This window comes from Odocoileus virginianus, chromosome 5 (genome assembly GCF_023699985.2).
Source record: "Odocoileus virginianus isolate 20LAN1187 ecotype Illinois chromosome 5, Ovbor_1.2, whole genome shotgun sequence".
Lineage (NCBI taxonomy): Eukaryota > Metazoa > Chordata > Mammalia > Artiodactyla > Cervidae > Odocoileus > Odocoileus virginianus.
In genome coordinates, this window is record NC_069678.1 from 74,834,760 (window position 1) to 74,856,783 (window position 22,024).

General features: G+C 37.8%; 1 protein-coding gene across 4 annotated transcripts in view; it reads right to left on the bottom strand.

Moving 5' to 3' along the window:
• ZFYVE9 (zinc finger FYVE-type containing 9) overlaps positions 1–22,024 on the bottom strand; it is a 112,928-nt gene that overhangs the window by 15,854 nt on the left and 75,050 nt on the right. For all 4 annotated transcript variants that reach the window (XM_020869511.2, XM_020869502.2, XM_020869495.2 and 1 more), the window contains one exon: positions 18,924–19,028. In XM_020869511.2, coding sequence (XP_020725170.2) covers positions 18,924–19,028 — 105 coding nt within the window. The remainder of the gene's footprint in view (positions 1–18,923; positions 19,029–22,024) is intronic.

Genomic DNA, 22,024 nt, shown 5'->3' on the forward strand with positions numbered 1-22,024 from the left:
CGGTCACATTCAGTTCAGTTCAGTCGCTCAGTCGTGTCCGACTCTTTGCGACCCCATGAATTGCAGCATGCCAGGCCTCCCTGTCCATCACAAACTCCCGGAGTCTACTCAAACTCATGCCCATCAAGTGGGTGATGCCATCCAGCCATCTCATTCTCTGTTGCCCCCTTCTCCTCCTGCCCCCAATCCCTCCCAGCATCAGGGTCTTTTCCAATGAGTCAACTCTTTGCATGAGGTGGCCAAAGTACTGGAGTTTCAGCTTCAGCATCAGTCCTTCCAATGAACACCCAGGACTGATCTCCTTAGGATGGACTGGTTGGATCTGGTCACATTACTTCATGGCAAATAGATGGGGAAATAGTGGAAAGAGTGGCTGATGTTATTTGGGGGGAGGCTCCAAAATCACTGCAGATGGTGATTGCAGCCATGAAATTAAAAGACACTTACTCCTCGGAAGGAAAGTTATGACCAACCTAGACAGCATATTAAAAAGCAGAGACATTACTTTGTCAACAAAGGTCTGTCTAGTCAAGGCTATGGTTTTTCCAGTGGTCATGTATGGATGTGAGATTTGGACTATGAAAAAAGCTGAGCGCAGAAGTATTGATGCTTTTGAACTGTGGTGTTGGAGAGAGTCCCTTGGACTGCAAGGAGATCCAACCAGTCAATCCTAAGGAGATCAGTCCTGAGTGTACATTGGAAGGACTGATGCTGAAGCTGAAACTCCAATGCTTTGATGCAAAGAGCTGACTCATTTGAAAAGACCCTGATGCTGGGAAAGATTGAAGGCAGGAGGGGAAGGAGACAACAGAGGATGAGATGGTTGGGATGCCATCACCAACTTGTCAAGCATCGTTTCAAGTGCTTGTTGGCCATTTGTGCATCTTTCCTGGAGAAATGTCTCTTCATGTCTTTGTTCATTTTTAAATTGGACTGTTTGTCTTTTGTTGTTGAGTTGTAAGATTTCTTTATTCTAGACCTAGAGAACAGATCCTTATATCAGCTAAATGGACTGCAAATATTTTCTCCCATCGTATTGGTTGTCTTTCCACTTTCCTGTTAATATCCTTGGATGCACAAAAGGTTTTACTTTTTCTTAACTCCAATTTATGTATTTTTTTCTTTTGTTGTTTATGCATATTTAAAAACCCACTGCCAAATCTAAGGTCATGAAAACTTACCCTCATGTTTTTCTCTAAGAGCTGTATAAATTTAGCTCTTATATTCAGGTCATTGATCTATTTTGAGTTAAACTTTATGATTTGAAGTAAGGGAACAACTTAATTCTTTTTACATGTGGATATCTAGTTGTCCCATTTACCATTTGTTGAAGACTATTCTTTCACGATTAAATAGTCTTGGCACCCTTGTCAAAAGCAACTGGCCATTAAATGTATGGATTTATTTCTGGGACCTTAATTCTATTTCATGCCAATACCACACTTTAGATTACTGTAGCCTTGAAGTGAGTTTTGAAACTGACAAGTGCGAGGCCTCCAATTTTGTTCTTTTACAAGATTTTGGCTTCAGAGTCCCTTGCAATTTCAAATGAACTTGAGTATTGGCTTTCCAATTCTATAAAAGGCCATTGAAATTTAAAGAAAAAGTTTTATTTTTCTGGCTGCACTGGGTCTTCGCTGTTCTGTGCAGGGTTTTCTCTGGTTGCTGCGAGCAGGGTCTGCTCTTCACTGTGGTGCACAGGCTTCTCGTTGCAGTGGCTTCTCTTGTTGCGGCGCACAGGCTCTAGGCTCACAGGCTTCAGCAGTGGCAGCATGAGGGCTCATTAGTTGCGGCTCATGGGCTCGTGAGCTCAGGCTCTGCAGGCTCCGTAGTTATGGCACAGGGGCTTACTTGTTCTGTGCTATGTATGCGGAATCCTCCTCGATCAGGGACTGAACCTGTTTCCCCTGCACTGGCAGATGGATTCTTATCCACTGGACCACCAGGGAAGTCCCCACTGGAATTCTGATAGGGCTTGTGCTGGATCTGTAGATCACTTTGAGTAGTATTAACATGTTAAAAACTTTCAGTCTTCCAACACATGAACATGAGATGTCGTCGCATTTATTTAGGTCTTCTTCAAGTTCTTTCAACAAATTTCATAGTTTTAAGGTTTCAAGTCTTTTATATCCTTGGTAAATTTATTTCTAGGTACTGTACCAATACAATGCCAAGATACCATCATCTTCTGGTTTGACTTTGTTATGTTTATAACTCTTGCAAAGTTAATATTTTAATATACAGCTGTATTGCCAGAGGCATCCAAACAATAATTAAAAATTCCTCTCACACTAACTTTTATCAACCCAATAAAACAAACTAGTTCTATCAGGGTTTTCTAAAAAAATACTTTTAAATAAGTTTTTGCAAATAAGGTAAGTCAGAAGATTCCTTCTTGGAGAAGTCAGTAGATAGATCAATTTAGGTTCTCAGTTACAATTTACATTTATATCACATGAAAGAAATGGATACAATCATATACAGCAATTCTAAAAAATTTTATATCTGCCATTCTTCCAAATCATTAGGCTAAAGTGATTTCTAATTTTGCTTACATTGAGCAGACTAAGAATATTTTCAAGAATTTCCAAAAAAAAAAAAAAAGAATTTCCTGGTGACCCAGTAGTTAGGACTCAGAGCTTTCACTGCTGGGTTCAGGTTCAGCCCCTGGTCAGGGAGCCTGGGATTCCACAAGCCAAATGGCCTCATGAGAAAATATAAAAAGTTTTCCATTTGGATACTCTGAATAAATTAGCTAGCCTCTAACAAAACCATTTTCCTGGATGTCAATTTCAAAGCTAATGAGATTTTCTTAAAACTTCGTATTTTTTTAGAAATGAATGAACAGGGTTAGTTGGTTTGTTTTCTTAAAACTATGTTCATTTATACCAAAGAGAGAATTTCCCAAATATTCAAAGGATCTTATGAACATAAAGTAAACTTACACTTGTCATACGATGATATAAATAATTGGTTTTCCACTTTAGTTGAGCCATTTCTCTGCTCTGTCAACTCAAATTCTGTAATATCTGTTGATTTATTACTATTGTTACTGTAGTTCAAGACCAATTACCTCTTTTCTGGACATTTAACAACTTTATAACTGTTTTACCTATAGTCAATCTCTAACAGCACTGATTCATTCTACATGTGAAAAAAAAATTCATATTTAATGGTAAGATAAGAAAAATTTTAAACATTAAAAAAAATTTTCTCTGCTTTTTGGCCTTCTCTCTCCCTTCTACTGTGCATTGTGTATCTGCATTATGCATCCACCAGGCCTCCCCATTGACAGAAATACCTGCTCAACCATGAAAGCAACATTCTCCAAGGTCCAACAAGACCACTTTTGATAACATTTCCTCTGGATCTTGTAAGGGGGTCATTTCTAGCAGATCTGGATTGTGTCAACTGTTAATAATACATCATGTAATGTATAGCACTCTGTCTCAAAAAACATATAACTGTGCATTGACTTCTAACAGGTGTTAACAGTTCTGAGTTTTCTGAGATGCTTTTCCAGGCTATAATCCTCAATTTGGCTCAAATAAAAATTTCCTTTTCTTTCTCAGACTGACTGAATGCTTCCATACTCACCAAAGGCTCAGCTCTGGTTACATCGTCCCCACTTGTCCTCCACTCAGGTCCTAAGTGTCCTGTGCTCTCACTCCACCAGCGTTCGTGCTTAACCTCCCTTCCTACTGGGTCCCTGCAAGCAGGACTGCCTCCAGCTGCCTTAACATTTCCCATTCTGAGTTGTAGCATTTGCTCTTATTTACCCTCCTTTTGGGCCTCCTTTGTAGCTCAGCTGGTTAAGAATCCACCTGCAATGCAGGAGACCTGGGTTCAATTCCTGGGTCAGGAAGATCCCCTGGAGAAGTAAATGGCAACCCACTCCAGTGTTCTTGCCTGGAGAATCCCATGGACAGAGGAGCCTGGCAGGCCACAGTCCACGGGGTCTCAAGAGTCGGACATGACTTAGCAATTATACCACCGCTACCACCCTCCCTTTTCTTCTCCCATATCCAAGCAGCTGAAAAAAGCTGATCCCAAGTTAAGATTTAGTAAAAACACCAGTTCCTACCAGTAGCCTTCTTTAATTCCCCATCAGAACTAATGTGACCACTCCCTTTTTTGAACTGCCATAGCACATTTTTTGTATTTCTTATATGGCATCATCCACATCCAGCTCTGGATCTGATTAATATCAAGGATTCAAGCCAGACTGCCTATAATACAATCCTGGCCTAGTATGACATTGGGCAAGTTACATGATTTCTCTATATCTCAATTTCCTCCTCTGTAAAATGGGATAATAAAAGTAACTGTTTTATAAGCTATGAGGATTAAATAAATATTAATAAAGTGCTTAGAACAGCACCAAGAGCATAATAAGTTTAAGTATTTGTTAAAATTTGTATGCTTGTCTCCTCTGCTCTGCATATAAAACTGCAAAGCAATCTTCAAGTCAGGAGCAAATAATTCCATTGAGAATATCTTATGAGACAACGGGATTCAGACCTTCTAAGAGCTCACAAATTAGTGACAATGACATACTGATAAAAGGCAGGGAGACAATTTCTATAACAACAGTAGGTGCAAAACACAGAACATATGCGAAGCGCCAACCATGAGCCAGGCAATGAGCTAAATTCTATGTGCTCTTATGTTAAAAGAATCATTTTAGCATACCAGGTGAAATGTACATGAGCTTTTTTTCCCTGTGTTTCCCACCCCCAGAATCTAACATTCACACAATCACAAGCACCATTAAAGAATACAGTTCTAGAGGAATTCCCTTCTGAAAAAGTGATTAGGACTCAGTGCTTTTACTGCTGGGGCCTGAGTTTGATCCCTGGTGAGGGAACTAAGATCCTGCAAGCACTGCAGGTCAAAAAAGAAAAGAGAAAAGAAAGATGGGAAACAGAGGAAGGCAGAAAGGAATGATACTGTTTGGAGAATGGAGAATTAAGGTTTCCTAAAGGGTTTAACATTTGAATTGGCTATGAAATCAGATACAGAGGAAGAACACTTTGGATAAAGAAAAAAAGCATGAGTGAAGGAAGAGACACAGAACTGAGAAAGCAACACTGAGTTGAATGACAATAGAACAGGTGGAGGAATGTCCTTTCCTGGAGATGTTTCAGTTCAGTTCAGTTCAGTTGCTCAGTCATGTCTGACTCTTTGCAACCCCATGAACCGCAGCATGCCAGGCCTCCCTGTCCATCACCAATCACCGGAGTTTACCCAAACTCATGTCCATTGAGTTGGTGATGCCATCCAACCATCTCAATCTCTGTAGTCCCCTTTTCCTCCTGCCTTCAATCTTTCCCAACATCAGAGTCTTTTCAAATGAGTCAGCTCTTCGCTGAGGGCTTCTCTGGGGGCCTGGTAGTTATGATTCTAGGCTTTCACTGCCATGGCATGGGTTCAATCCCTGGTCAGGGAACTGAGATACTCCTGCAAGCCATGTGGCATGGCCAACAAAATAATAAACAAATTATTTAAAAAAGACACTCAAATCTATAAAACAGGGAAGAGTCAGGTTGAAGGAAGATATCTGGAAGACATCAGGAGACTGTATTTAAAGCCGAGGGACTGGCTAGATCAACAAGGAAGTGGACAGAGACAAATAAAACTTACAGGGACTGAGCCTTTGAGTTTTTCAAGATGAGTAAAAATGGGGTCAGAAAGGTGGATGTACAGAGACAGAAATTAAATTTGGGGAGATGAGGGTTGTGGAGGGAGACCAGGTTTTCTTACGGCACTTGAACACAATGAGATTAGAGCTGGTGGCCTCAACGTTAAAAGTAGCAGCAACCTTGGGAGAGCTAGGAGATAGGGAAACCCAGGGGTTTGGCTAGAAACAACATTCTGAAGCCAGGGCTCACCCCTATCACTGGGCATGCAGGGAATGGGGGAGGAGGGGTAAAGACAATCTTACTGTGAACATGCAGTATTCAGCTCCTGCTGCAGTCACTGGAGAGGTGACAGCCAGGGCTCCTGGGGGATCCTTATATTTTCATTCAACTTGAGGTTAAACACTGTCTTCCATGTATAACACGAGGAACAGCTATGCTAACAGTCAATGAAACAGCACCTCTTTCCTCTGCCCCACTTTCCAGAGCACCTTTCACCAACTCCCTTCATTCTTTTGAAAAGAAGACTATCAGTTCCTTCTCCCTAAGAGAAAAGAAATGTATTCCTTGAAGGCCAAAAAGTAAAACATTCCTCCAGCAGATTTTAGGACCATCTGTTCGTGCCTGTGCTACAATGAACCTTTAAAAGTATGCTTTTGTAACTTCACAACTCTCTGAAGGATATATGTAGCTTTGAACTAAAATAAACGGAAATTCCTATTTTAGAACTGTTCAGGGAAAAAGAATGTCAAGATGCCATTCAGCCTAAAGTATACAAGTTGGGGATTGCATAGATATACAGTTTCATAGATTCTTATATCACAACCAACATTATTTCTCTCTGGTTTTTAGTAAAGAGTCAACACAATTTTGTTCCTTTTTGCTTGAAACTCTGACATGAGGCTACCTCTTTGGTTCTATTCCCCCACTGATGTGATGAAAGTTTGAATGTCCACTACATTTCCTCAAAGATTCTGTGATATTTTTTAGCTGTATTTAAAATAAGTGATAAAATGTACACATTTAAAGTGTGTAATCTGACAAATTTTGGTATGTGTATATACCCTTATAAACAGCACTTGAAATCATTCAACTCTGTTCTACCGATCTAGACATACATATTACCAATAGTGTCCTGATTAACATATCTTTAAAATAAGCCTTAAACATCAGGTAGTGTAAGTCTTTGAATTACATTCTTTTTCAAAGTTGTCTCAGCTATTCTGGGTCTCTTGAATATCCATATACATTTTAGAATCAGTGTCTCAATTTCTATTTTAAAATAGCGTGCTGGTATGTTTACTGGGATTGTACTGAAGCTATGAATCAATCTGGGGACAAATGACATCTTAACAATATTGCATCTTCTGATTCAGAAATATAGTATACCTCATAGTATTTATTTGGGTCTTCAGTTTCTCTTAGCAATGTTCTATAATTTTCAGCATAGAAGGACTGCCGATAATCTGTTAAATTCAACCCTAAATATGTCATATTTATGATGCTATTGTATTGTTTTTAAATTCCAACTTCTGATTGTTAGTATACAGAAATACAATTGATTTTTACACAGTGATCTTGTAACTCTGATAAACTGATTGATTAGATCTAGTACTATTTTGTAAACTCCTTAGGTGAAGAAGTGGTAAAGAATCCACCTGCCAATGCAGAAGACACAAGAGACTGGGGTTCAATCCCTTGGTCAGGAAGATCCGTTGAAGTAGGAAATGTCAATCCACTTCGGTATCCTTGCCTGGGAAATCTCATAAACAGAGGAGCCTGGTGGGCTACCAGTCCATGGGTCTGCAACGAGTTGAACATGACTGAGCATGCACACACTACTCCAGGATTTCCTACATAGATAATCATGTTATCCATGAATAAAGACATTTTTTTCCCAAATGTACTCCTCTGATTGTGTTTTTTTCCCCCCTTATTACATTGGCTAGAAGATCCACTGAAATGTTTAATAAAAACAAGAATAGACATCATCTCCTTGTTCCTCATCTTAAAGAACCAATCAATCAGTCACCATTGGACATATTAATTTTAGGTCTTTCATAAATTCTCTTTATTAGACTGTAAAACTTCTATTTTAAACTGCTGATATATATATACACACATATATATATGTATATATATATAGAGAGATGAGATTTCTGTAGTTTTTTATTTTAACATGCTTTTCCTTTCTATCCTATTAATATGCTGAGTTACAGGTTTATTTTTTAATGTTAAACTAATTTAGCATTCTTGGAATAAATCCCATTTAGTTATGAAGTATCTTACTTTTTGTATATTATTGAATTGGATACACTAGAAACTTGTTATGTATTTATGCAATCAACTATGAGGGATATAGGTCTGCAGTTTTCATTTCTTAAAAATTTTTTCTGATTTTGATACTAGTGGAATTAAAGCCTCCTCAGCTATTTATTAAGAGTTTGTATAGAACTGGTGTTATTTTGTCCTTCCTTTTGTAACAATCACCAGTGAACATATCTAGACCTGGGCTTTTCCCTGTAAAGAGGTTTACAATAATAAATTCAATTCTTTCAATGTATGCAGGGCTATTCAAGTTACCTACCTATTTTTTCTTGAGAGAGGTATTAAAGTCAACGTTCAAAGAATTTGTCCATTTTGTCCAAGTTGGACATGTATTAGTGTAAATGCATTCATGCTATGCTCTGTTGTTTTTCTACTGTTTATAGAGCCTGTAATGATACCCCTTCTCTCATACCTCATAATGGGACTTTGTGTTTTCACTATTTTTAAGTGAAATACGGGTGATTTACAATACTAATTTCAGGTGTACAACACAGTGATTCAATATTTTTATAGATTATACTGCACTTAAAGTTTATAAAATAACAACTATACTTTCCTGGGCTGTAATAATATACCCTTCTAGCTTATTTATTTTATAGACACTAGTTTGTACCTCCTTATTCCCCTATGCATATCTTGCTGCTCTTATTTCCCCTCTCCCCACTGGTAACCACTAATTTATTTTCTACATCTGTGAGTCTATTTCATTATGTTCACTTGTTTTATTCCTTTAGATTCCACAAGTAAGTGATAACATTACAGTATTTGTCTTTGTCTGACTTATTTCAGTAAGCTGAGTATCCTCTAGGTCCATTCATTTTGTTGTAAATTCTTTTTTATGGTTGAGTAACACTCCATTGCACGTGCACGTGTGTGTGTATACATACATACACATATACCATTCATCTGTTGATGGACACTTAGGCTGCTTCTATATCTTGGTTATTGTAAATTATGCTTCTATCAACATTGGGGTCCATGTACATTTTCAAATTACTCTTTTTTCTTCAAATATATACCCAAGAGTGGAACAGCTGAATCATATGATAATTCTATATTTAGTTTTTTTAGGAACCTCTATAATATTTTCCATAGTAGCTGCACCAATTTACAAGCCCCCTAACAGGAATCCCCTCTGTACTAGGATCCTCCTTTCTCCACAGCTTTGCCACATTTGTTATTTATAGACATTTTGATGATAGTCATTCTGACAAGTGTGAGGTGGTTCTTCACTGAGGTTTTGATTTGCATTTCTGTGATGATTAAAAATGTTGAGAAACTTTTCATGTGCCTGTTGGCCATTTGTATACTTTCTTTGGAACATCTATTCATATCTTCTTTTTTTTTTTGCTACATCGTGCAGCTTGCAGGATCTTAGTTCTGGGCCAGGGATCAAATTCAGACCTAGGCAGTGAGAGTGCTGAGTCCTAACCACTGGACTTCCAGAGCATTCTCTTCTGACCATTTTTTAATCAAGTTGTTTGTTATTATTCTTTAATTACTTATTCATTTGGCTGTACCAGGTCTTAGTTGTAGCATGTGGGACCTAATTCTCTGACCAGGGATCGAACCCAGATCGCCTGCATTGGAAGCATGGAGTCTTGGCCACTGGACCACCAGGGAAGTCCCCCAAGTTGTTTGCCTTTCTAATATTGAGTTGTGTGAGCCATGTATCTATTTTGGATATTAACCCTTTATCAGTCATATCATTAGCAAATATTTTTTCCTATTCAGTTCAGTTCAGTTCAGTCACTCAGTTGTATCCGACTCTTTGTGACCCCATGAATCGCAGCACGCCAGGCCTCCCTGTCCATCACCAACTCCCGGAGTTTACTCAAACCCATGTCCATCGAGTCAGTGATGCCATCCAGCTATCTCATCCTCTGTCATCCCCTTCTCCTCCTGCCCCCAATCCCTTTCAGCATCAGGGTCTTTTGCAATGAGTCAACTCTTCACATGAGGTGGTCAAAGTATGGAGTTTCAGCTTCAGCATCAGTGTTTTCCTATTCAGGGGGTTGTTTTTTCATTTTGGAGATAGTTTTCTCTGCTATTAAAAAATCTCTTACATTTAACTAGGTCCCATTTATTTATTTTTCCTTTTACTTCTTTTGCCTTAGGAGATCTAAGAAAATATTGCTATACTTTCTGTAAATTGGTGTTCAGCCTATGTTTTCATCCAGGAGTTTTATGGTCTCAGGTCTTACATTTAGGTCTTTAATCCATTTTGAGCTTATTTTTGTATATGGTGTGAGACAATGTTCTAATTTCATTCTTTTACAAGCTGCTGTCCAGTTTTCTGAGCACTACTTATTGAAGAGAGTCTGTTTTCTCCGGTAAATATCATGCCTCCTTCATTGTAGGTTAATTGAACATAAGTATGTGAGTTTATTTCTGAGCTATTTGATTCCATTGATCTTTATCTCTTTCTGTGCCAGCACCATTCTATTTTGATGACTGCAGCTTTGTACTATAGTCTGAAGTCAAAAAGTATTATACCTCTAGCTTTTTTTTTTTTTTCACATTTTAAATTAAAAGTTTATTTTTGAGCATATTAAATGGAAAGGATGTTCTTTTCCTCTCCTGTAATGATGCTGGTTGCTTAATTTTGAATATGTTCTATTTTTTTTTATTTTTTTTTCCATTTATTTTTATTAGTTGGAGGCTAATTACTTTACAACATTGCAGTGGTTTTTGTCATACATTGAAATGAATTAGCCATGGATTTACATGTATTCCCCGTCCCAGTCCCCCTCCCCACCTCCCTCTCCACTCGATCCCTCTGGGTCTTCCCAGTGCACCAGGCCCGAGCACTTGTCTCATGCATCCAACCTGGGCTGGTGATCTGTTTCACCCTAGATAATATACATGTTTCGATGCTGTTCTCTTGAAACATCCCACCCTCGCCTTCTCCCACAGAGTCCACAAGTCTGTTCTATACATCTGAGTCTCTTTTTCTGTTTTGCATATAGGGTTATCGTTACCATCTTTCTAAATTCCGTATATATGTGTTAGTATACTGTAATGGTCTTTATCTTTCTGGCTTCCTTCGCTCTGTATAATGGGCTCCAGTTTCATCCATCTCATTAGAACTGATTCAAATGAATTCTTTTTAATGGCTGAGTAATATTCCATGGTGTATATGTACCACAGCTTCCTCATCCATTCGTCTGCTGATGGGCATCTAGGTTGCTTCCATGTCCTGGCTATGATAAACAGTGCTGTGATGAACATTGGGGTGCACGTGTCTCTTTCAGATCTGGTTTCCTCGGTGTGTATGCCCAGAAGTGGGATTGCTGGGTCATATGGCAGTTCTATTTCCAGCTTTTAAGAAATCTCCACACTGTTTTCCATAGTGGCTGTACTAATTTGCATTCCCACCAACAGTGTAAGAGGGTTCCCTTTTCTCCACACCCTCTCCAGCATTTATTGCTTGTAGACTTTGGATAGCAGCCATCCTGACTGGCGTGTAATGGTACCTCATTGTGGTTTTGATTTGCATTTCTCTGATAATGAGTGATGTTGAGCATCTTTTCATGTGTTTTTTTGCCATCTGTATGTCTTCCTTGGAGAAATGTCTGTTTAGTTCTTTGGCCCATTTTTTGATTGGGTCATTTATTTTTCTGGAGTTGAGCTGGAGGAGTTGCTTGTATATTTTTGAGATTAATCCTTTGTCTGTTGCTTCGTTTGCTATTATTTTCTCCCAATCTGAGGGCTGTCTTTTCACCTTGCTTATAGTTTCCTTTGTTGTGCAAAAGCTTTTAAGTTTCATTAGGTCCCATTTGTTTATTTTTGCTTTTGTTTCTAAAATTCTGGGATGTGGGTCATAGAGGATCCTGCTGTGATTTATGTCAGAGAGTGTTTTGCCTATGTTCTCCTCTAGGAGTTTTATAGTTTCTGGTCTTACATTTAGATCTTTAATCCATTTTGAGTTTATTTTTGTGTATGGTGTTGGAAAGTGTTCTAGTTTCATTCTTTTACAGGTGGTTGACCAGTTTTCCCAGCACCACTTGTTAAAGAGGTTGTCTTTTTTCCATTGTATATCCTTGCCTCCTTTGTCGAAGATAAGGTGACCATAGGTTCGTGGATTTATCTCTGGGCTTTCTATTCTGTTCCATTGATCTATATTTCTGTCTTTGTGCCAGTACCATACTGTCTTGATGACTGTGGCTTTGTAGTAGAGTCTGAAGTCAGGCAGGTTGATTCCTCCAGTTCCATTCTTCTTTCTCAAGGCTACTTTGGCTATTCGAGGTTTTTTGTATTTCCATACAAATTGTGAAATTATTTGTTCTAGTTCTGTGAAAAATACCGTTGGTAGTTTGATGGGGATTGCACTGAATCTATAGATTGCTTTGGCTAGTATAGCCATTTTGACAATATTGATTCTTCCAATCCATGAACACGGTATATTTCTCCATCTGTTTGTGTCCTCTTTGATTTCTTTCATCAGTGTTTTATAGTTTTCTATGTATAGGTCTTTTGTTTCTTTAGGTAGATATACTCCTAAGTATTTTATTCTTTTTGTTGCAATGGTGAATGGTATTGTTTCCTTAATTTCTCTTTCTGTTTTCTCATTGTTAGTGTATAGGAATGCAAGAGATTTCTGTGTGTTCATTTTATATCCTGCAACTTTACTGTATTTGTTGATTAGCTCTAGTAATTTTCTGGTAGAGTCTTTAGGGTTTTCTATGTAGAGGATCAGGTCATCTGCAAACAGAGAGAGTTTCACTTCTTCTTTTCCTATCTGGATTCCTTTTACTTCTTTTTCTGCCCTGATTGCTGTGGCCAACACTTCCAAAACTATGTTGAATAGTAGTGGTGAGAGTGGGCACCCTTGTCTTGTTCCTGATTTCAGGGGAAATGCTTTCAATTTTTCACCATTGTATACCTCTAGCTTTGTCCTTTTTTTTTTTTTTCTCAAGATTGGATGGCAACTCAAGGTCTTCTGTGATTCCATATAAGATTTAAGATTATTTCTTCTAGTTCTGTGAAAAATGTCATGAGTATTTTGGTAAGAATTGCATTAGATCTATAGATCGCTTTTGGTAGTATGGATTTTAACAGTATTAATTCTGCTAATCCATAAATCTGGAATATCTTTCTATTCCTTGGTATCATCTTCAATTTTCTTCATCAATGTTTTATGGTTTTAAGAGTACTGATCTTTATATCCTTGGTTTAAATTTATTTCTGGGCATTTTATTTTAGGTGTTTTAATCTATAGGCTGATAGGTTATCTTTTTCTTAGTACCTTAAGGATTTTGTGCACTGTTTGAATGAGAAGTCTACAGTCATTCTTATACCCATTGCTCAGTACATAAAGTGGATTTTTTTTTTTTCTCTAGTTGCCTTTAAGATTCTTTACTTTACCTCTGGTGTTAAGCATTTTGATGATGATGATTATAAGGTTCCTTAATGTAATACCTTTCATCCTGCAGCTGGAGTTCATTGAACTTCTTGAATCTATATGATTATACTTCTAACTAAATTTACAAAATTTTTCATCACTGATTCTTCAAATACCTGTTCTGTCAACCCACTTCTCTGTTCTCTTGGGGACTTCAATTACACAGTTAAGCCATTCAGCATTTCTCACATCTCAATGATACTCCATTCATTTTCCAGCCTTTTATCTTTGTGTTTTATCTTGGATGGTTCTATTCTGTTTTTAGGTTTATTAATTTTTTTCAGCAGTGTCTGATCTGCCATTATTCTCATCCAGTGTATTTTTCATCTCATTGTCATTTTTGTTTCTTGAAGTTTGATTTGGGTTTTTTATATTTTCCATGTCTTGCCTTAAAATATACAGGCCCTCATCTTGTTGAAGTTTTATTTTAAGCTTGTTAGGTAGGATCAGAGCAGACTAAATTTATGAACAACTTCGATCACTAGAAATTATTTGTCCCTTTCTTACTCTAGATGGTAAGAATATAAATTATTCCTGGAACTTTGAGAAGTGTTCTAGCTGCTCCTCTCCAGCGTTTTTCTCATATACATGCACTGATTAGTAGTCAGCTGAGACCCAATAGGAACCTCTTACAGACCTCCAGAGTTCTTTTATTTCCATAATCTGTCTTGTAAATTCTAGCCATGATGGCCTCTACATTCTCTTCAACTCAGGGAGCCTCTAGACCTCTAGGATCAGGTTAACTTCCCTCTAACTGCACTATGGCCTGGAAACTAACTCCAGACAGTAAGGTAGGGTAATCATAGGACTCACCTTCTCTATCCCATTGTTCTTAGGTTTTTGCTTTTTTCCCCTCACACATTTTGTCATGATGTTTAGCTATTTAAGGTAGACTGGTATGTTAGTGTGCACAAGTGCTGCTATAAAAAATAGCAGCTTAAACAAGTGGTGATGGCTTTAAGTAGTGGCTTAAACAATAGAAATTTATTGTCTCATAATGCTGGAGGCTAGAAATCCCAAATCAAGATGTAAATAGCACTGGTTCCATTTGAGGATTGCAAAAGGAAAGATTTGTTTCAGAACTCTCTCCTGTCTTGTAGATAGCCATCTTCTCCTTATGTCTCTTTCTGTCATCTTCTCTTTATACATGTCTAGGTCCAAATTTCCCCTTCTTATACTCAGAGACGGTAAAGAATCCACCTGCAATGTGGGAGACCTGGGTTCGATCCCTGGGTTGGGAAGATCCCCTAGAGGAGGGCATGGCAACCCACTCCAGTATTCTTGCCTGGAGAATCCCCATGGACTGAGGAGCCTAGCAGTTCATGGGGTCGCAAAGAGTCGGACACGACTGAGTGACTAAACAACAGGTCAGACTGGATTGGGGCTTTACCTCTGTAAAGACCCTAAAATCAGCCCTACAATCAGAAATAATAATTAAACTGATGTCTATGAAAATCAGTTTAGGATAGTGTTTAAGAACAGGGACACTGAAATTAGAGTGCCTGGGTTTGATTCTAGCTCCAACACTTGCTAGCTCTGTGCCTTAGTATCCTTACCTGTAACAAGGGACTTATCCTACTCATTTCATAGAGGTAGCATGAAGATACATATATGCTTAGAATAATGCCTGATACATAATATACCCTCAATAGATATTACTTAACACAGTGATCAAGATAATGTCTCATGAGAACATGAGTAACTTTACCTAGACCAACAGAGATCTTGAGTAGTCTTGATGAAGGAAATCAGAAAATTTATATACAGTGACTACTTCATTTATTAAAATTACTACTTCAGAAATACCACTTTCTAGCTTTCTAAGCTTAAAGTCTTTCCTTATAAGGAAAAAAATGTTGTCTGACATTTCAGTAAACAAAGCATGCTGCCTGTCATTCTGGTAAACAACGAATACTGCCTGCCATCAATTCATCACCATTATAGCCAACATCAACAGTCCATGATAACAGGATATCAGGATGGAGAAAGACAGGATACTGACCCTAGATGGCTCAAATACATATCTAAGGAATAATTTCAGTGAACTCTGACTCTTGCATCTTTCCATACTTAGAAAGAACTAAAATCATTAACCTGAGATGTCTGGATTTTTCACACTTAGCAGTAATCTTTTGATGTTCAACTACCTGTTTTTTTTCCAGCAAAAATTCCTACATGTCCTGGCTCCTCCTCCCTTACCTCTTTGAAACAGTCCCTCAGAAGTATCTGAGAGGCTGTCTCCTGGGCTGTATTCTCAATAAGGCCACTGAATACAACATAATTCTCAACTTTTATGTTGTGTTTGTTTTTTTTAGTTGACACTTAAAAGTCCCTCTCTCTCGATAATTTACATATAAGCTGCCAAAACTCAGTTTTCTAAAATTTTACTTTGGTTAAGTCATGTTTTTGCTTTAAAACCTATAAAATCTCTTTTACAAATTATCATATTAGAAGCAAAAGGCAAGGTAGAAAGGGAAAGATATATCCAACTGAATATAGAGTGTCAGAGAATAGCTAGGATTAAAAAGCGGGGGGCACTTCTTAAGTGAACAATGCAAAAAAAACAGAGGAAAACAATAGAATGGGAAAGTCTAGAGATCTCCCCAAGAAAATTGGAGATAACAAGGGAACATTTCATGCTAGGATGGGCACAATAAAGGACAGAAACATTAAGGACCTAAGAGAAGCAGAAGAGATTAAGAAGAGGTGGCAAGAATACACAGAAGAACTATATAAAAAAGGTCCTAATGATGAGATAACCATGATGGTGTGGTCACTCACCTAGAGCTATACATCCTGGAGTGTGAAGTCAAGTGGGCCTTAGGAAACATTATTATGAACAAAGCTAGTGGAGGTGATGGAATTTCAGCTGAGTTATTTCAAATCCTAAAAGATGATGCTGTGAAAGTGCTATACTCAGTACGTCAGTAAATTTGGAAAACTCACCAGTGGCCACAGGACTGGAAAAGGTCAGTTTTCACTTCAATCCCAAAGAAGGGCAATGACAAAGAATGTTCAAACTACCATACAATTGCACTCAGTTCACATGCTAGCAAGATAATGCTCAAAATCCTTCAAGCTAGGCTTCAGCAGTATGTAAACCAAGAAATTTCAGATATACAAGCTAGATTTAGAAAAGGCAGAGGAACCAGAGATCAAATTGCCAACATCCATTATATTACAGAGAAAGCAAGGGAATTCCAGAAAAACATACACTTCTGCTTCACTGACTACAAGAAAACCTTTAACTGTGTGAATCACAACATATGGAAAATTCTTAAAGAGATGGGAATACCAGACTACCTTACTTCCCTCCCAAGAAACCTGTATGCAGGTCAAGAAGCAACAGTTAGAACCAGACACAGAACAACAGACTGCTTCAAAATTGAGAAAGGTTGTATATTGTCACCCTGCTTATTTAACTTCTATGCAGAATACACCATGTGAAATGCCGAGATGGATGACTCACAAGCTGGGATCAAGACTGCTGGGAGAAATATCAACAACCTTACATATGCAGATGATACTACTTTAATGGCAGAAAGTGAAAAGGAACTAAAGAGCCTTCTTGAGGGTGAAAGAGGAGAGTGAAAAAGCTGAACACAGGAGCCTGGTGGGTCACAGTCCATGCGGTCGCTAAAGAGTCAGATACAATTTAGCAGTTAAACAACAACAACATACAATGAAATATTGTGTATGAAATTACTTTTCCAACTAATAGACACAACTGTCCAAGATCGTAAGAAATAAAGCTACACTGAGTTAAAACAAAAACTGAATTAGAAGAGAAGTGAGTCTGCTAAATCAAGTAAGGAAAATAAGTGATATAATAATTGGTAAACTTTACTGAAAATTAAATATAATAAATTACAAGAAATACAGTTACTGCTTTTGAACAAAAATTTTTGAAACTTCACAACCATAAAGTTAGGAGGCAGAATTCAGATAAAGACAGATAATATGAACGGAAGTTGTCATGAATGTCCTTAGTCAAGTATTGAAATAATTATGGGGGCCTCATAGCTTTTACGGGCTTCTTGGTTGGCTCAGTGGTCAAGAATCCTCCTGTCAAGTCAGGAGATGCAGGTTCAATCCCTGGGTCGGGAAGATCCCCTAGAGAAGGAAATGGCAACCCACTTTAGTATCCCTGCCTGGGAAATCCCATGGACAGAGGAGCCTGGCAGGCTATAGTCCATGAGGTTGCAAAGAGTTGGATACCACTGAGCAACTAAACAACAACAACATGGCTTTCACAGATATACTTGTATAAATAGCTCCAATTACCAAACACAAAGCATCATCATGCAAACGTCAGGCATAGCAATGTGTGTCAGCATCTCATTTCTGGACAATAAACTCCCAGAAGCATTCATAATGTCTAATTCATCTTTGTATTTCATATCACAGAATATATTTAATAAATATCTATGAAATAGATAATAACACTTCAATGAGAAATAAAACAAGTTTTCAAAGCATAGTTTAAAAAACTACTTAGGGTATAAATTACATAAAAATAGTTCTCTTTAAAAATTTGACTCTATGTAGTTTGGTATAGTTTCAAGGTAGGACTATAACAGCTAATTGTACCCAGAAAAAATTAAGCACTCTTTCTCACTACTATTTTCTAGTGTCCTGAAAAAAGCCATCAGACAGAAAGCATGAGGTAAATGTTTTCTTCAAATGTCTTTCCCACATAATAATAAGCCTGAGCTTATAAGTCCAGTAAGACATTTTGGTGATTTTAAGTGTACATCAAGTACAAAAATAATGTTCACTGAATGTACAAACGACTAAGTGAATAAATGGCAGAATGGGAAAGGAAAAAAGAAAGGAATAAGGGAAAGTAAGAGAAGGAAGGAAGAAATTATTGTATACCAAAAACAGTACAAGCAGTAACTGGGGAGTTACTGCCCTGCCTAATAAAACAACACATTTTAACATATCAAACTAGGTTCTGAAATTCCTCTTTTAAATCACAGTGACTACTAGTCTGCACCTCAGAATTGATTTTAAGACATTTTAAAATTCAAGTAGTACTTCACTTGGCAAATAGACAAGAACAGTGCTTACATAATGCTGTTAATATATGTGTAGTATGCACAATTTCATTTTAGTTACAAAATACAGTTTAATTCAAGATGCAATCATTTGCTTTCAAAATTTTACTTAAAAATCATTTTGGGACTTACACAGGTGAGCTATGCTTAAACATTAAGGGCAGTTAATAATATATACTTACCAAAAGAGGGAAAAATCAAAAGATCCCACCACTAATATTATAAAGTGAATTTTATTCCTCAATCAAAATGCAAATCTGCTACTGACTGTCAGCACCAAAAGGTCAAAAAACAACAAATGACGCAACCAAAAACTAAGGAAGACAAATTTAACATATTCCTTTCTGTTTTGAAATTCTCTATCACTGATCTAATTCATATAATATTATGAACTGATTTCACTGCCAGTAAATTAAAATTTTACATGCAATCATGTATTTTTCATCTTCATTCATAATGTTCAATTATGAAAAAAATCACAGTAAGTCTTACCTCATTGTATCTGTTGCTGGGAATTTTGATACTGGTTTTCCGAACTTCCATATCAACCACCAAACCTTGAACTACTGGCAATGTATACTGGTAATTTCTGAAGTCCTGGGCAAAAGCAGATTGAAGTGGAATAAAGAATTCATCAACGGCAGGATCTGATTAATAGTAATAAAATTAGCACAAAGGAAAAGTCATGCTAAAATTAAATATTTTTGAATTAAATAAATAAATTCATTCACTTAAATAATAAGAAAATGCATGATGAAAGCCCCACTGTGTGTATTCTAGCTCTCCAGTTAGTCTGAAACTCTCACAAGGAAGCAGATTAAGAAGTTTCATATACTTTTATATATAATATTAAACAAATATTTAAATGTTTATCCTGCTTTATCAGCATCTGACATTTTCTGTATTTATTCGTTAACTGTCTCCTCCCTGTGAGGTAAGCTCCAAGACAGCAGAGATGATCACTTGTTTTGTTCTCATTATATCCCAGATGCCTGGAACATGATGGGAACTCAGGGAACATTTATACACTAAAACACACACATACACCACACCCAGTGTAGCTGAAGCAACATGAGCAGGAAGTGGCAGGAGCTGAGGTCAGAGTGACAGCCCACAGCTAGATTTCACAGGGTCCTGGAGGTCACAAGAACCTTGACCTCTACTTTGAGAAGGCTTTCGACCTACTGTAATGGATCTCTCTAACTTTCTCCTCTGTAAAGAACAGATGGAAAAGGAGCAAGAATAGAAGAAAGGAGATCAGATAAACACAATAAAAATAATCCAGGCAAGAGACAGTGATAACTTGAGCCAAGATTTTAACAGTTCAAAAGGTAGTCAGAAGTTATCAGATTCTAGATATATTTAAAGGGAAAACAGACAATATTTGCCCTTAGGTTGGATGTGGAATGTGAAAAAAAAAAAAAAAGAGTTAAAGATGATTCTGAACTTTATGGCTTGGGCAAGTAGAAGACAGAACTGCCACCAACTGAGATACAGAATATGATGGGAAGGGGAAGGTGGCAAGTCAGAAGACTGCAGGAAAAGAACTGAGAAAGAATGGTGTCCGGGAAACTAATGCATAGATGCTAGTAAGTTGTTGGATGGAACTGTGTGAAAACTATCTTCTGATTGCTTCTATCCATTCAGAGAAATTGGGGTTATGTCATCAGCTGAAACTGAGGAAAGGAGAGGAAGCACAGGAAATTAGAGAAGAAATCACATACAAAAAGTCATATGGGGAGTTAGGAATGTATTAGGGACCAGGAAGGATTGCTGGGTAGGTTCAAGAGCTTCCTTAATGGTACTGGTCATGAATCTAAAATGAGACCCATGAGTATGCTGCTCTTTCTGTCTTCACTCATATTTAACTTGGATGGAAGTTAAGAATGAAGGAAGAGTCAGATTTGCACTGGTAAAATCAATTGACTTGTCGGGTAGGACCGAAATCAAATCCCTTACGATTATAGAATGGAAGTGACAAATAGATTCAAGGGATTAGATCTGATAGACAGAGTGCCTCAAGAACTATGGATGGAGGTTCATGACATCGTACAGGAGGCAGTGACCAAGACCATCTCCAAGAAAAAGAAATGCAAAAAGGCAAAATGGCTGTCTGAGGAGCCCTTAGAGATAGCTGAGAAAAGAAGAGAAGCTAAAGGAAAAAGAGAAAAGGAAAGATATAACCATCTGAATGCAGAGTTTCGAAGAACAGCAAGGAGAGATAAGAAAGCTTTCCTCAGGACCAAAGCAAAAAAAAAAAAAATAGAGGAAAACAATAGAATGGGAAAGACTAGAGATCTCTTCAAGAAAATTAGAGATACCAAGGGAACTCTTCACGCAAAGATGGGTACAATAAAGGGCAGAAACAGCATGGACCTAACAGAAGCAGAAGATATTAAGAAGAGGTGGCAAGAATACACAGAAGAACTGTACAAAAAAGATCTTCACGACCCAGATAACCATGATGGTGTGATCACTCACCTAGAGCCAGACATCCTGGAATGTGAAGTCAAGTGGACCTTAGGAAGCATCACTATGAATAAAGCTAGCGGAGGTGATGGAATTCCAGTTGAGCTTTTCAAATCCTAAAAGATGATGCTGTGAAAGTGTTGCACTCAATACACCAGCAAATATGGAAAACTCAGCAGTGGCCACACGACTGGAAAGGTCAGTTTTCATTGCAATCCCAAAGAATGCTCACTGCACAACTGCACTCATCTCACACGATAGCAAAGTAATGCTCAAAATTCTCCAAGCCAGGCTTCAACAGTATGTGAACCATTAACTTCCACATGTTCTGGTTGGATTTAGAAAAGGCAGAAGAACAAGAGGTCAAAGTGCCAACATCTGCTGGATCATCGAAAAAGCAAGACAGTTCCAGAAAAACATCTACTTCTGCTTTATTGATTACACCAAAGCATTGACTGTGTGGATCACAACAAACTGTGGAAAATTCTGAAAGAGATGGGAATACCAGAACACCAGGCCTGCCTCATGAGAAATCTGTATGCAAGTCAAGAAGCAACAGTTAGAACTGGATGTGGAACAACAGACTGATTCCAAATTAGGAAAGGAGTACATCAAGGCTGTATATTGTCACTCTGCTTATTTAACTTATATGTAGAGTACATCAGGCGAAATGCCGGGTTTGGTGAAGCATAAGCTGGAATCAAGACTGCCTGGAGAAATATCAATAACCTCAGAAATGCAGGTGACACCACCTTTATGGCTGAAAGCAAAGAAGAACTAAAGAGCCTCTCGATGAAAGTGAAAGAGAAGAGTGAAAAAGTTGGCTTAAAACTCAACATTCAGAAAACTAAGATCATGCACCTGGTCCCATCACTTCATGGCAAGTAGATGGGGAAACAATGGAAACAGTGACAGACTATTTTGGGAGGCTCCAAAATCACTGCAGATGGTGATTGCAGCCATGAAATTAAAAGACCCTTGCTCCTTGGAAGAAAACCTATGACCAACCTAGACAGCATATTAAAAAGCAGAGACATTAGTTTGCTGACAAATGTCCATCTACTCAAATTATGTTTTTTTTTTCCAGTAGTCATTATGGATGTGAGAGCTGGACCATAAAGAAA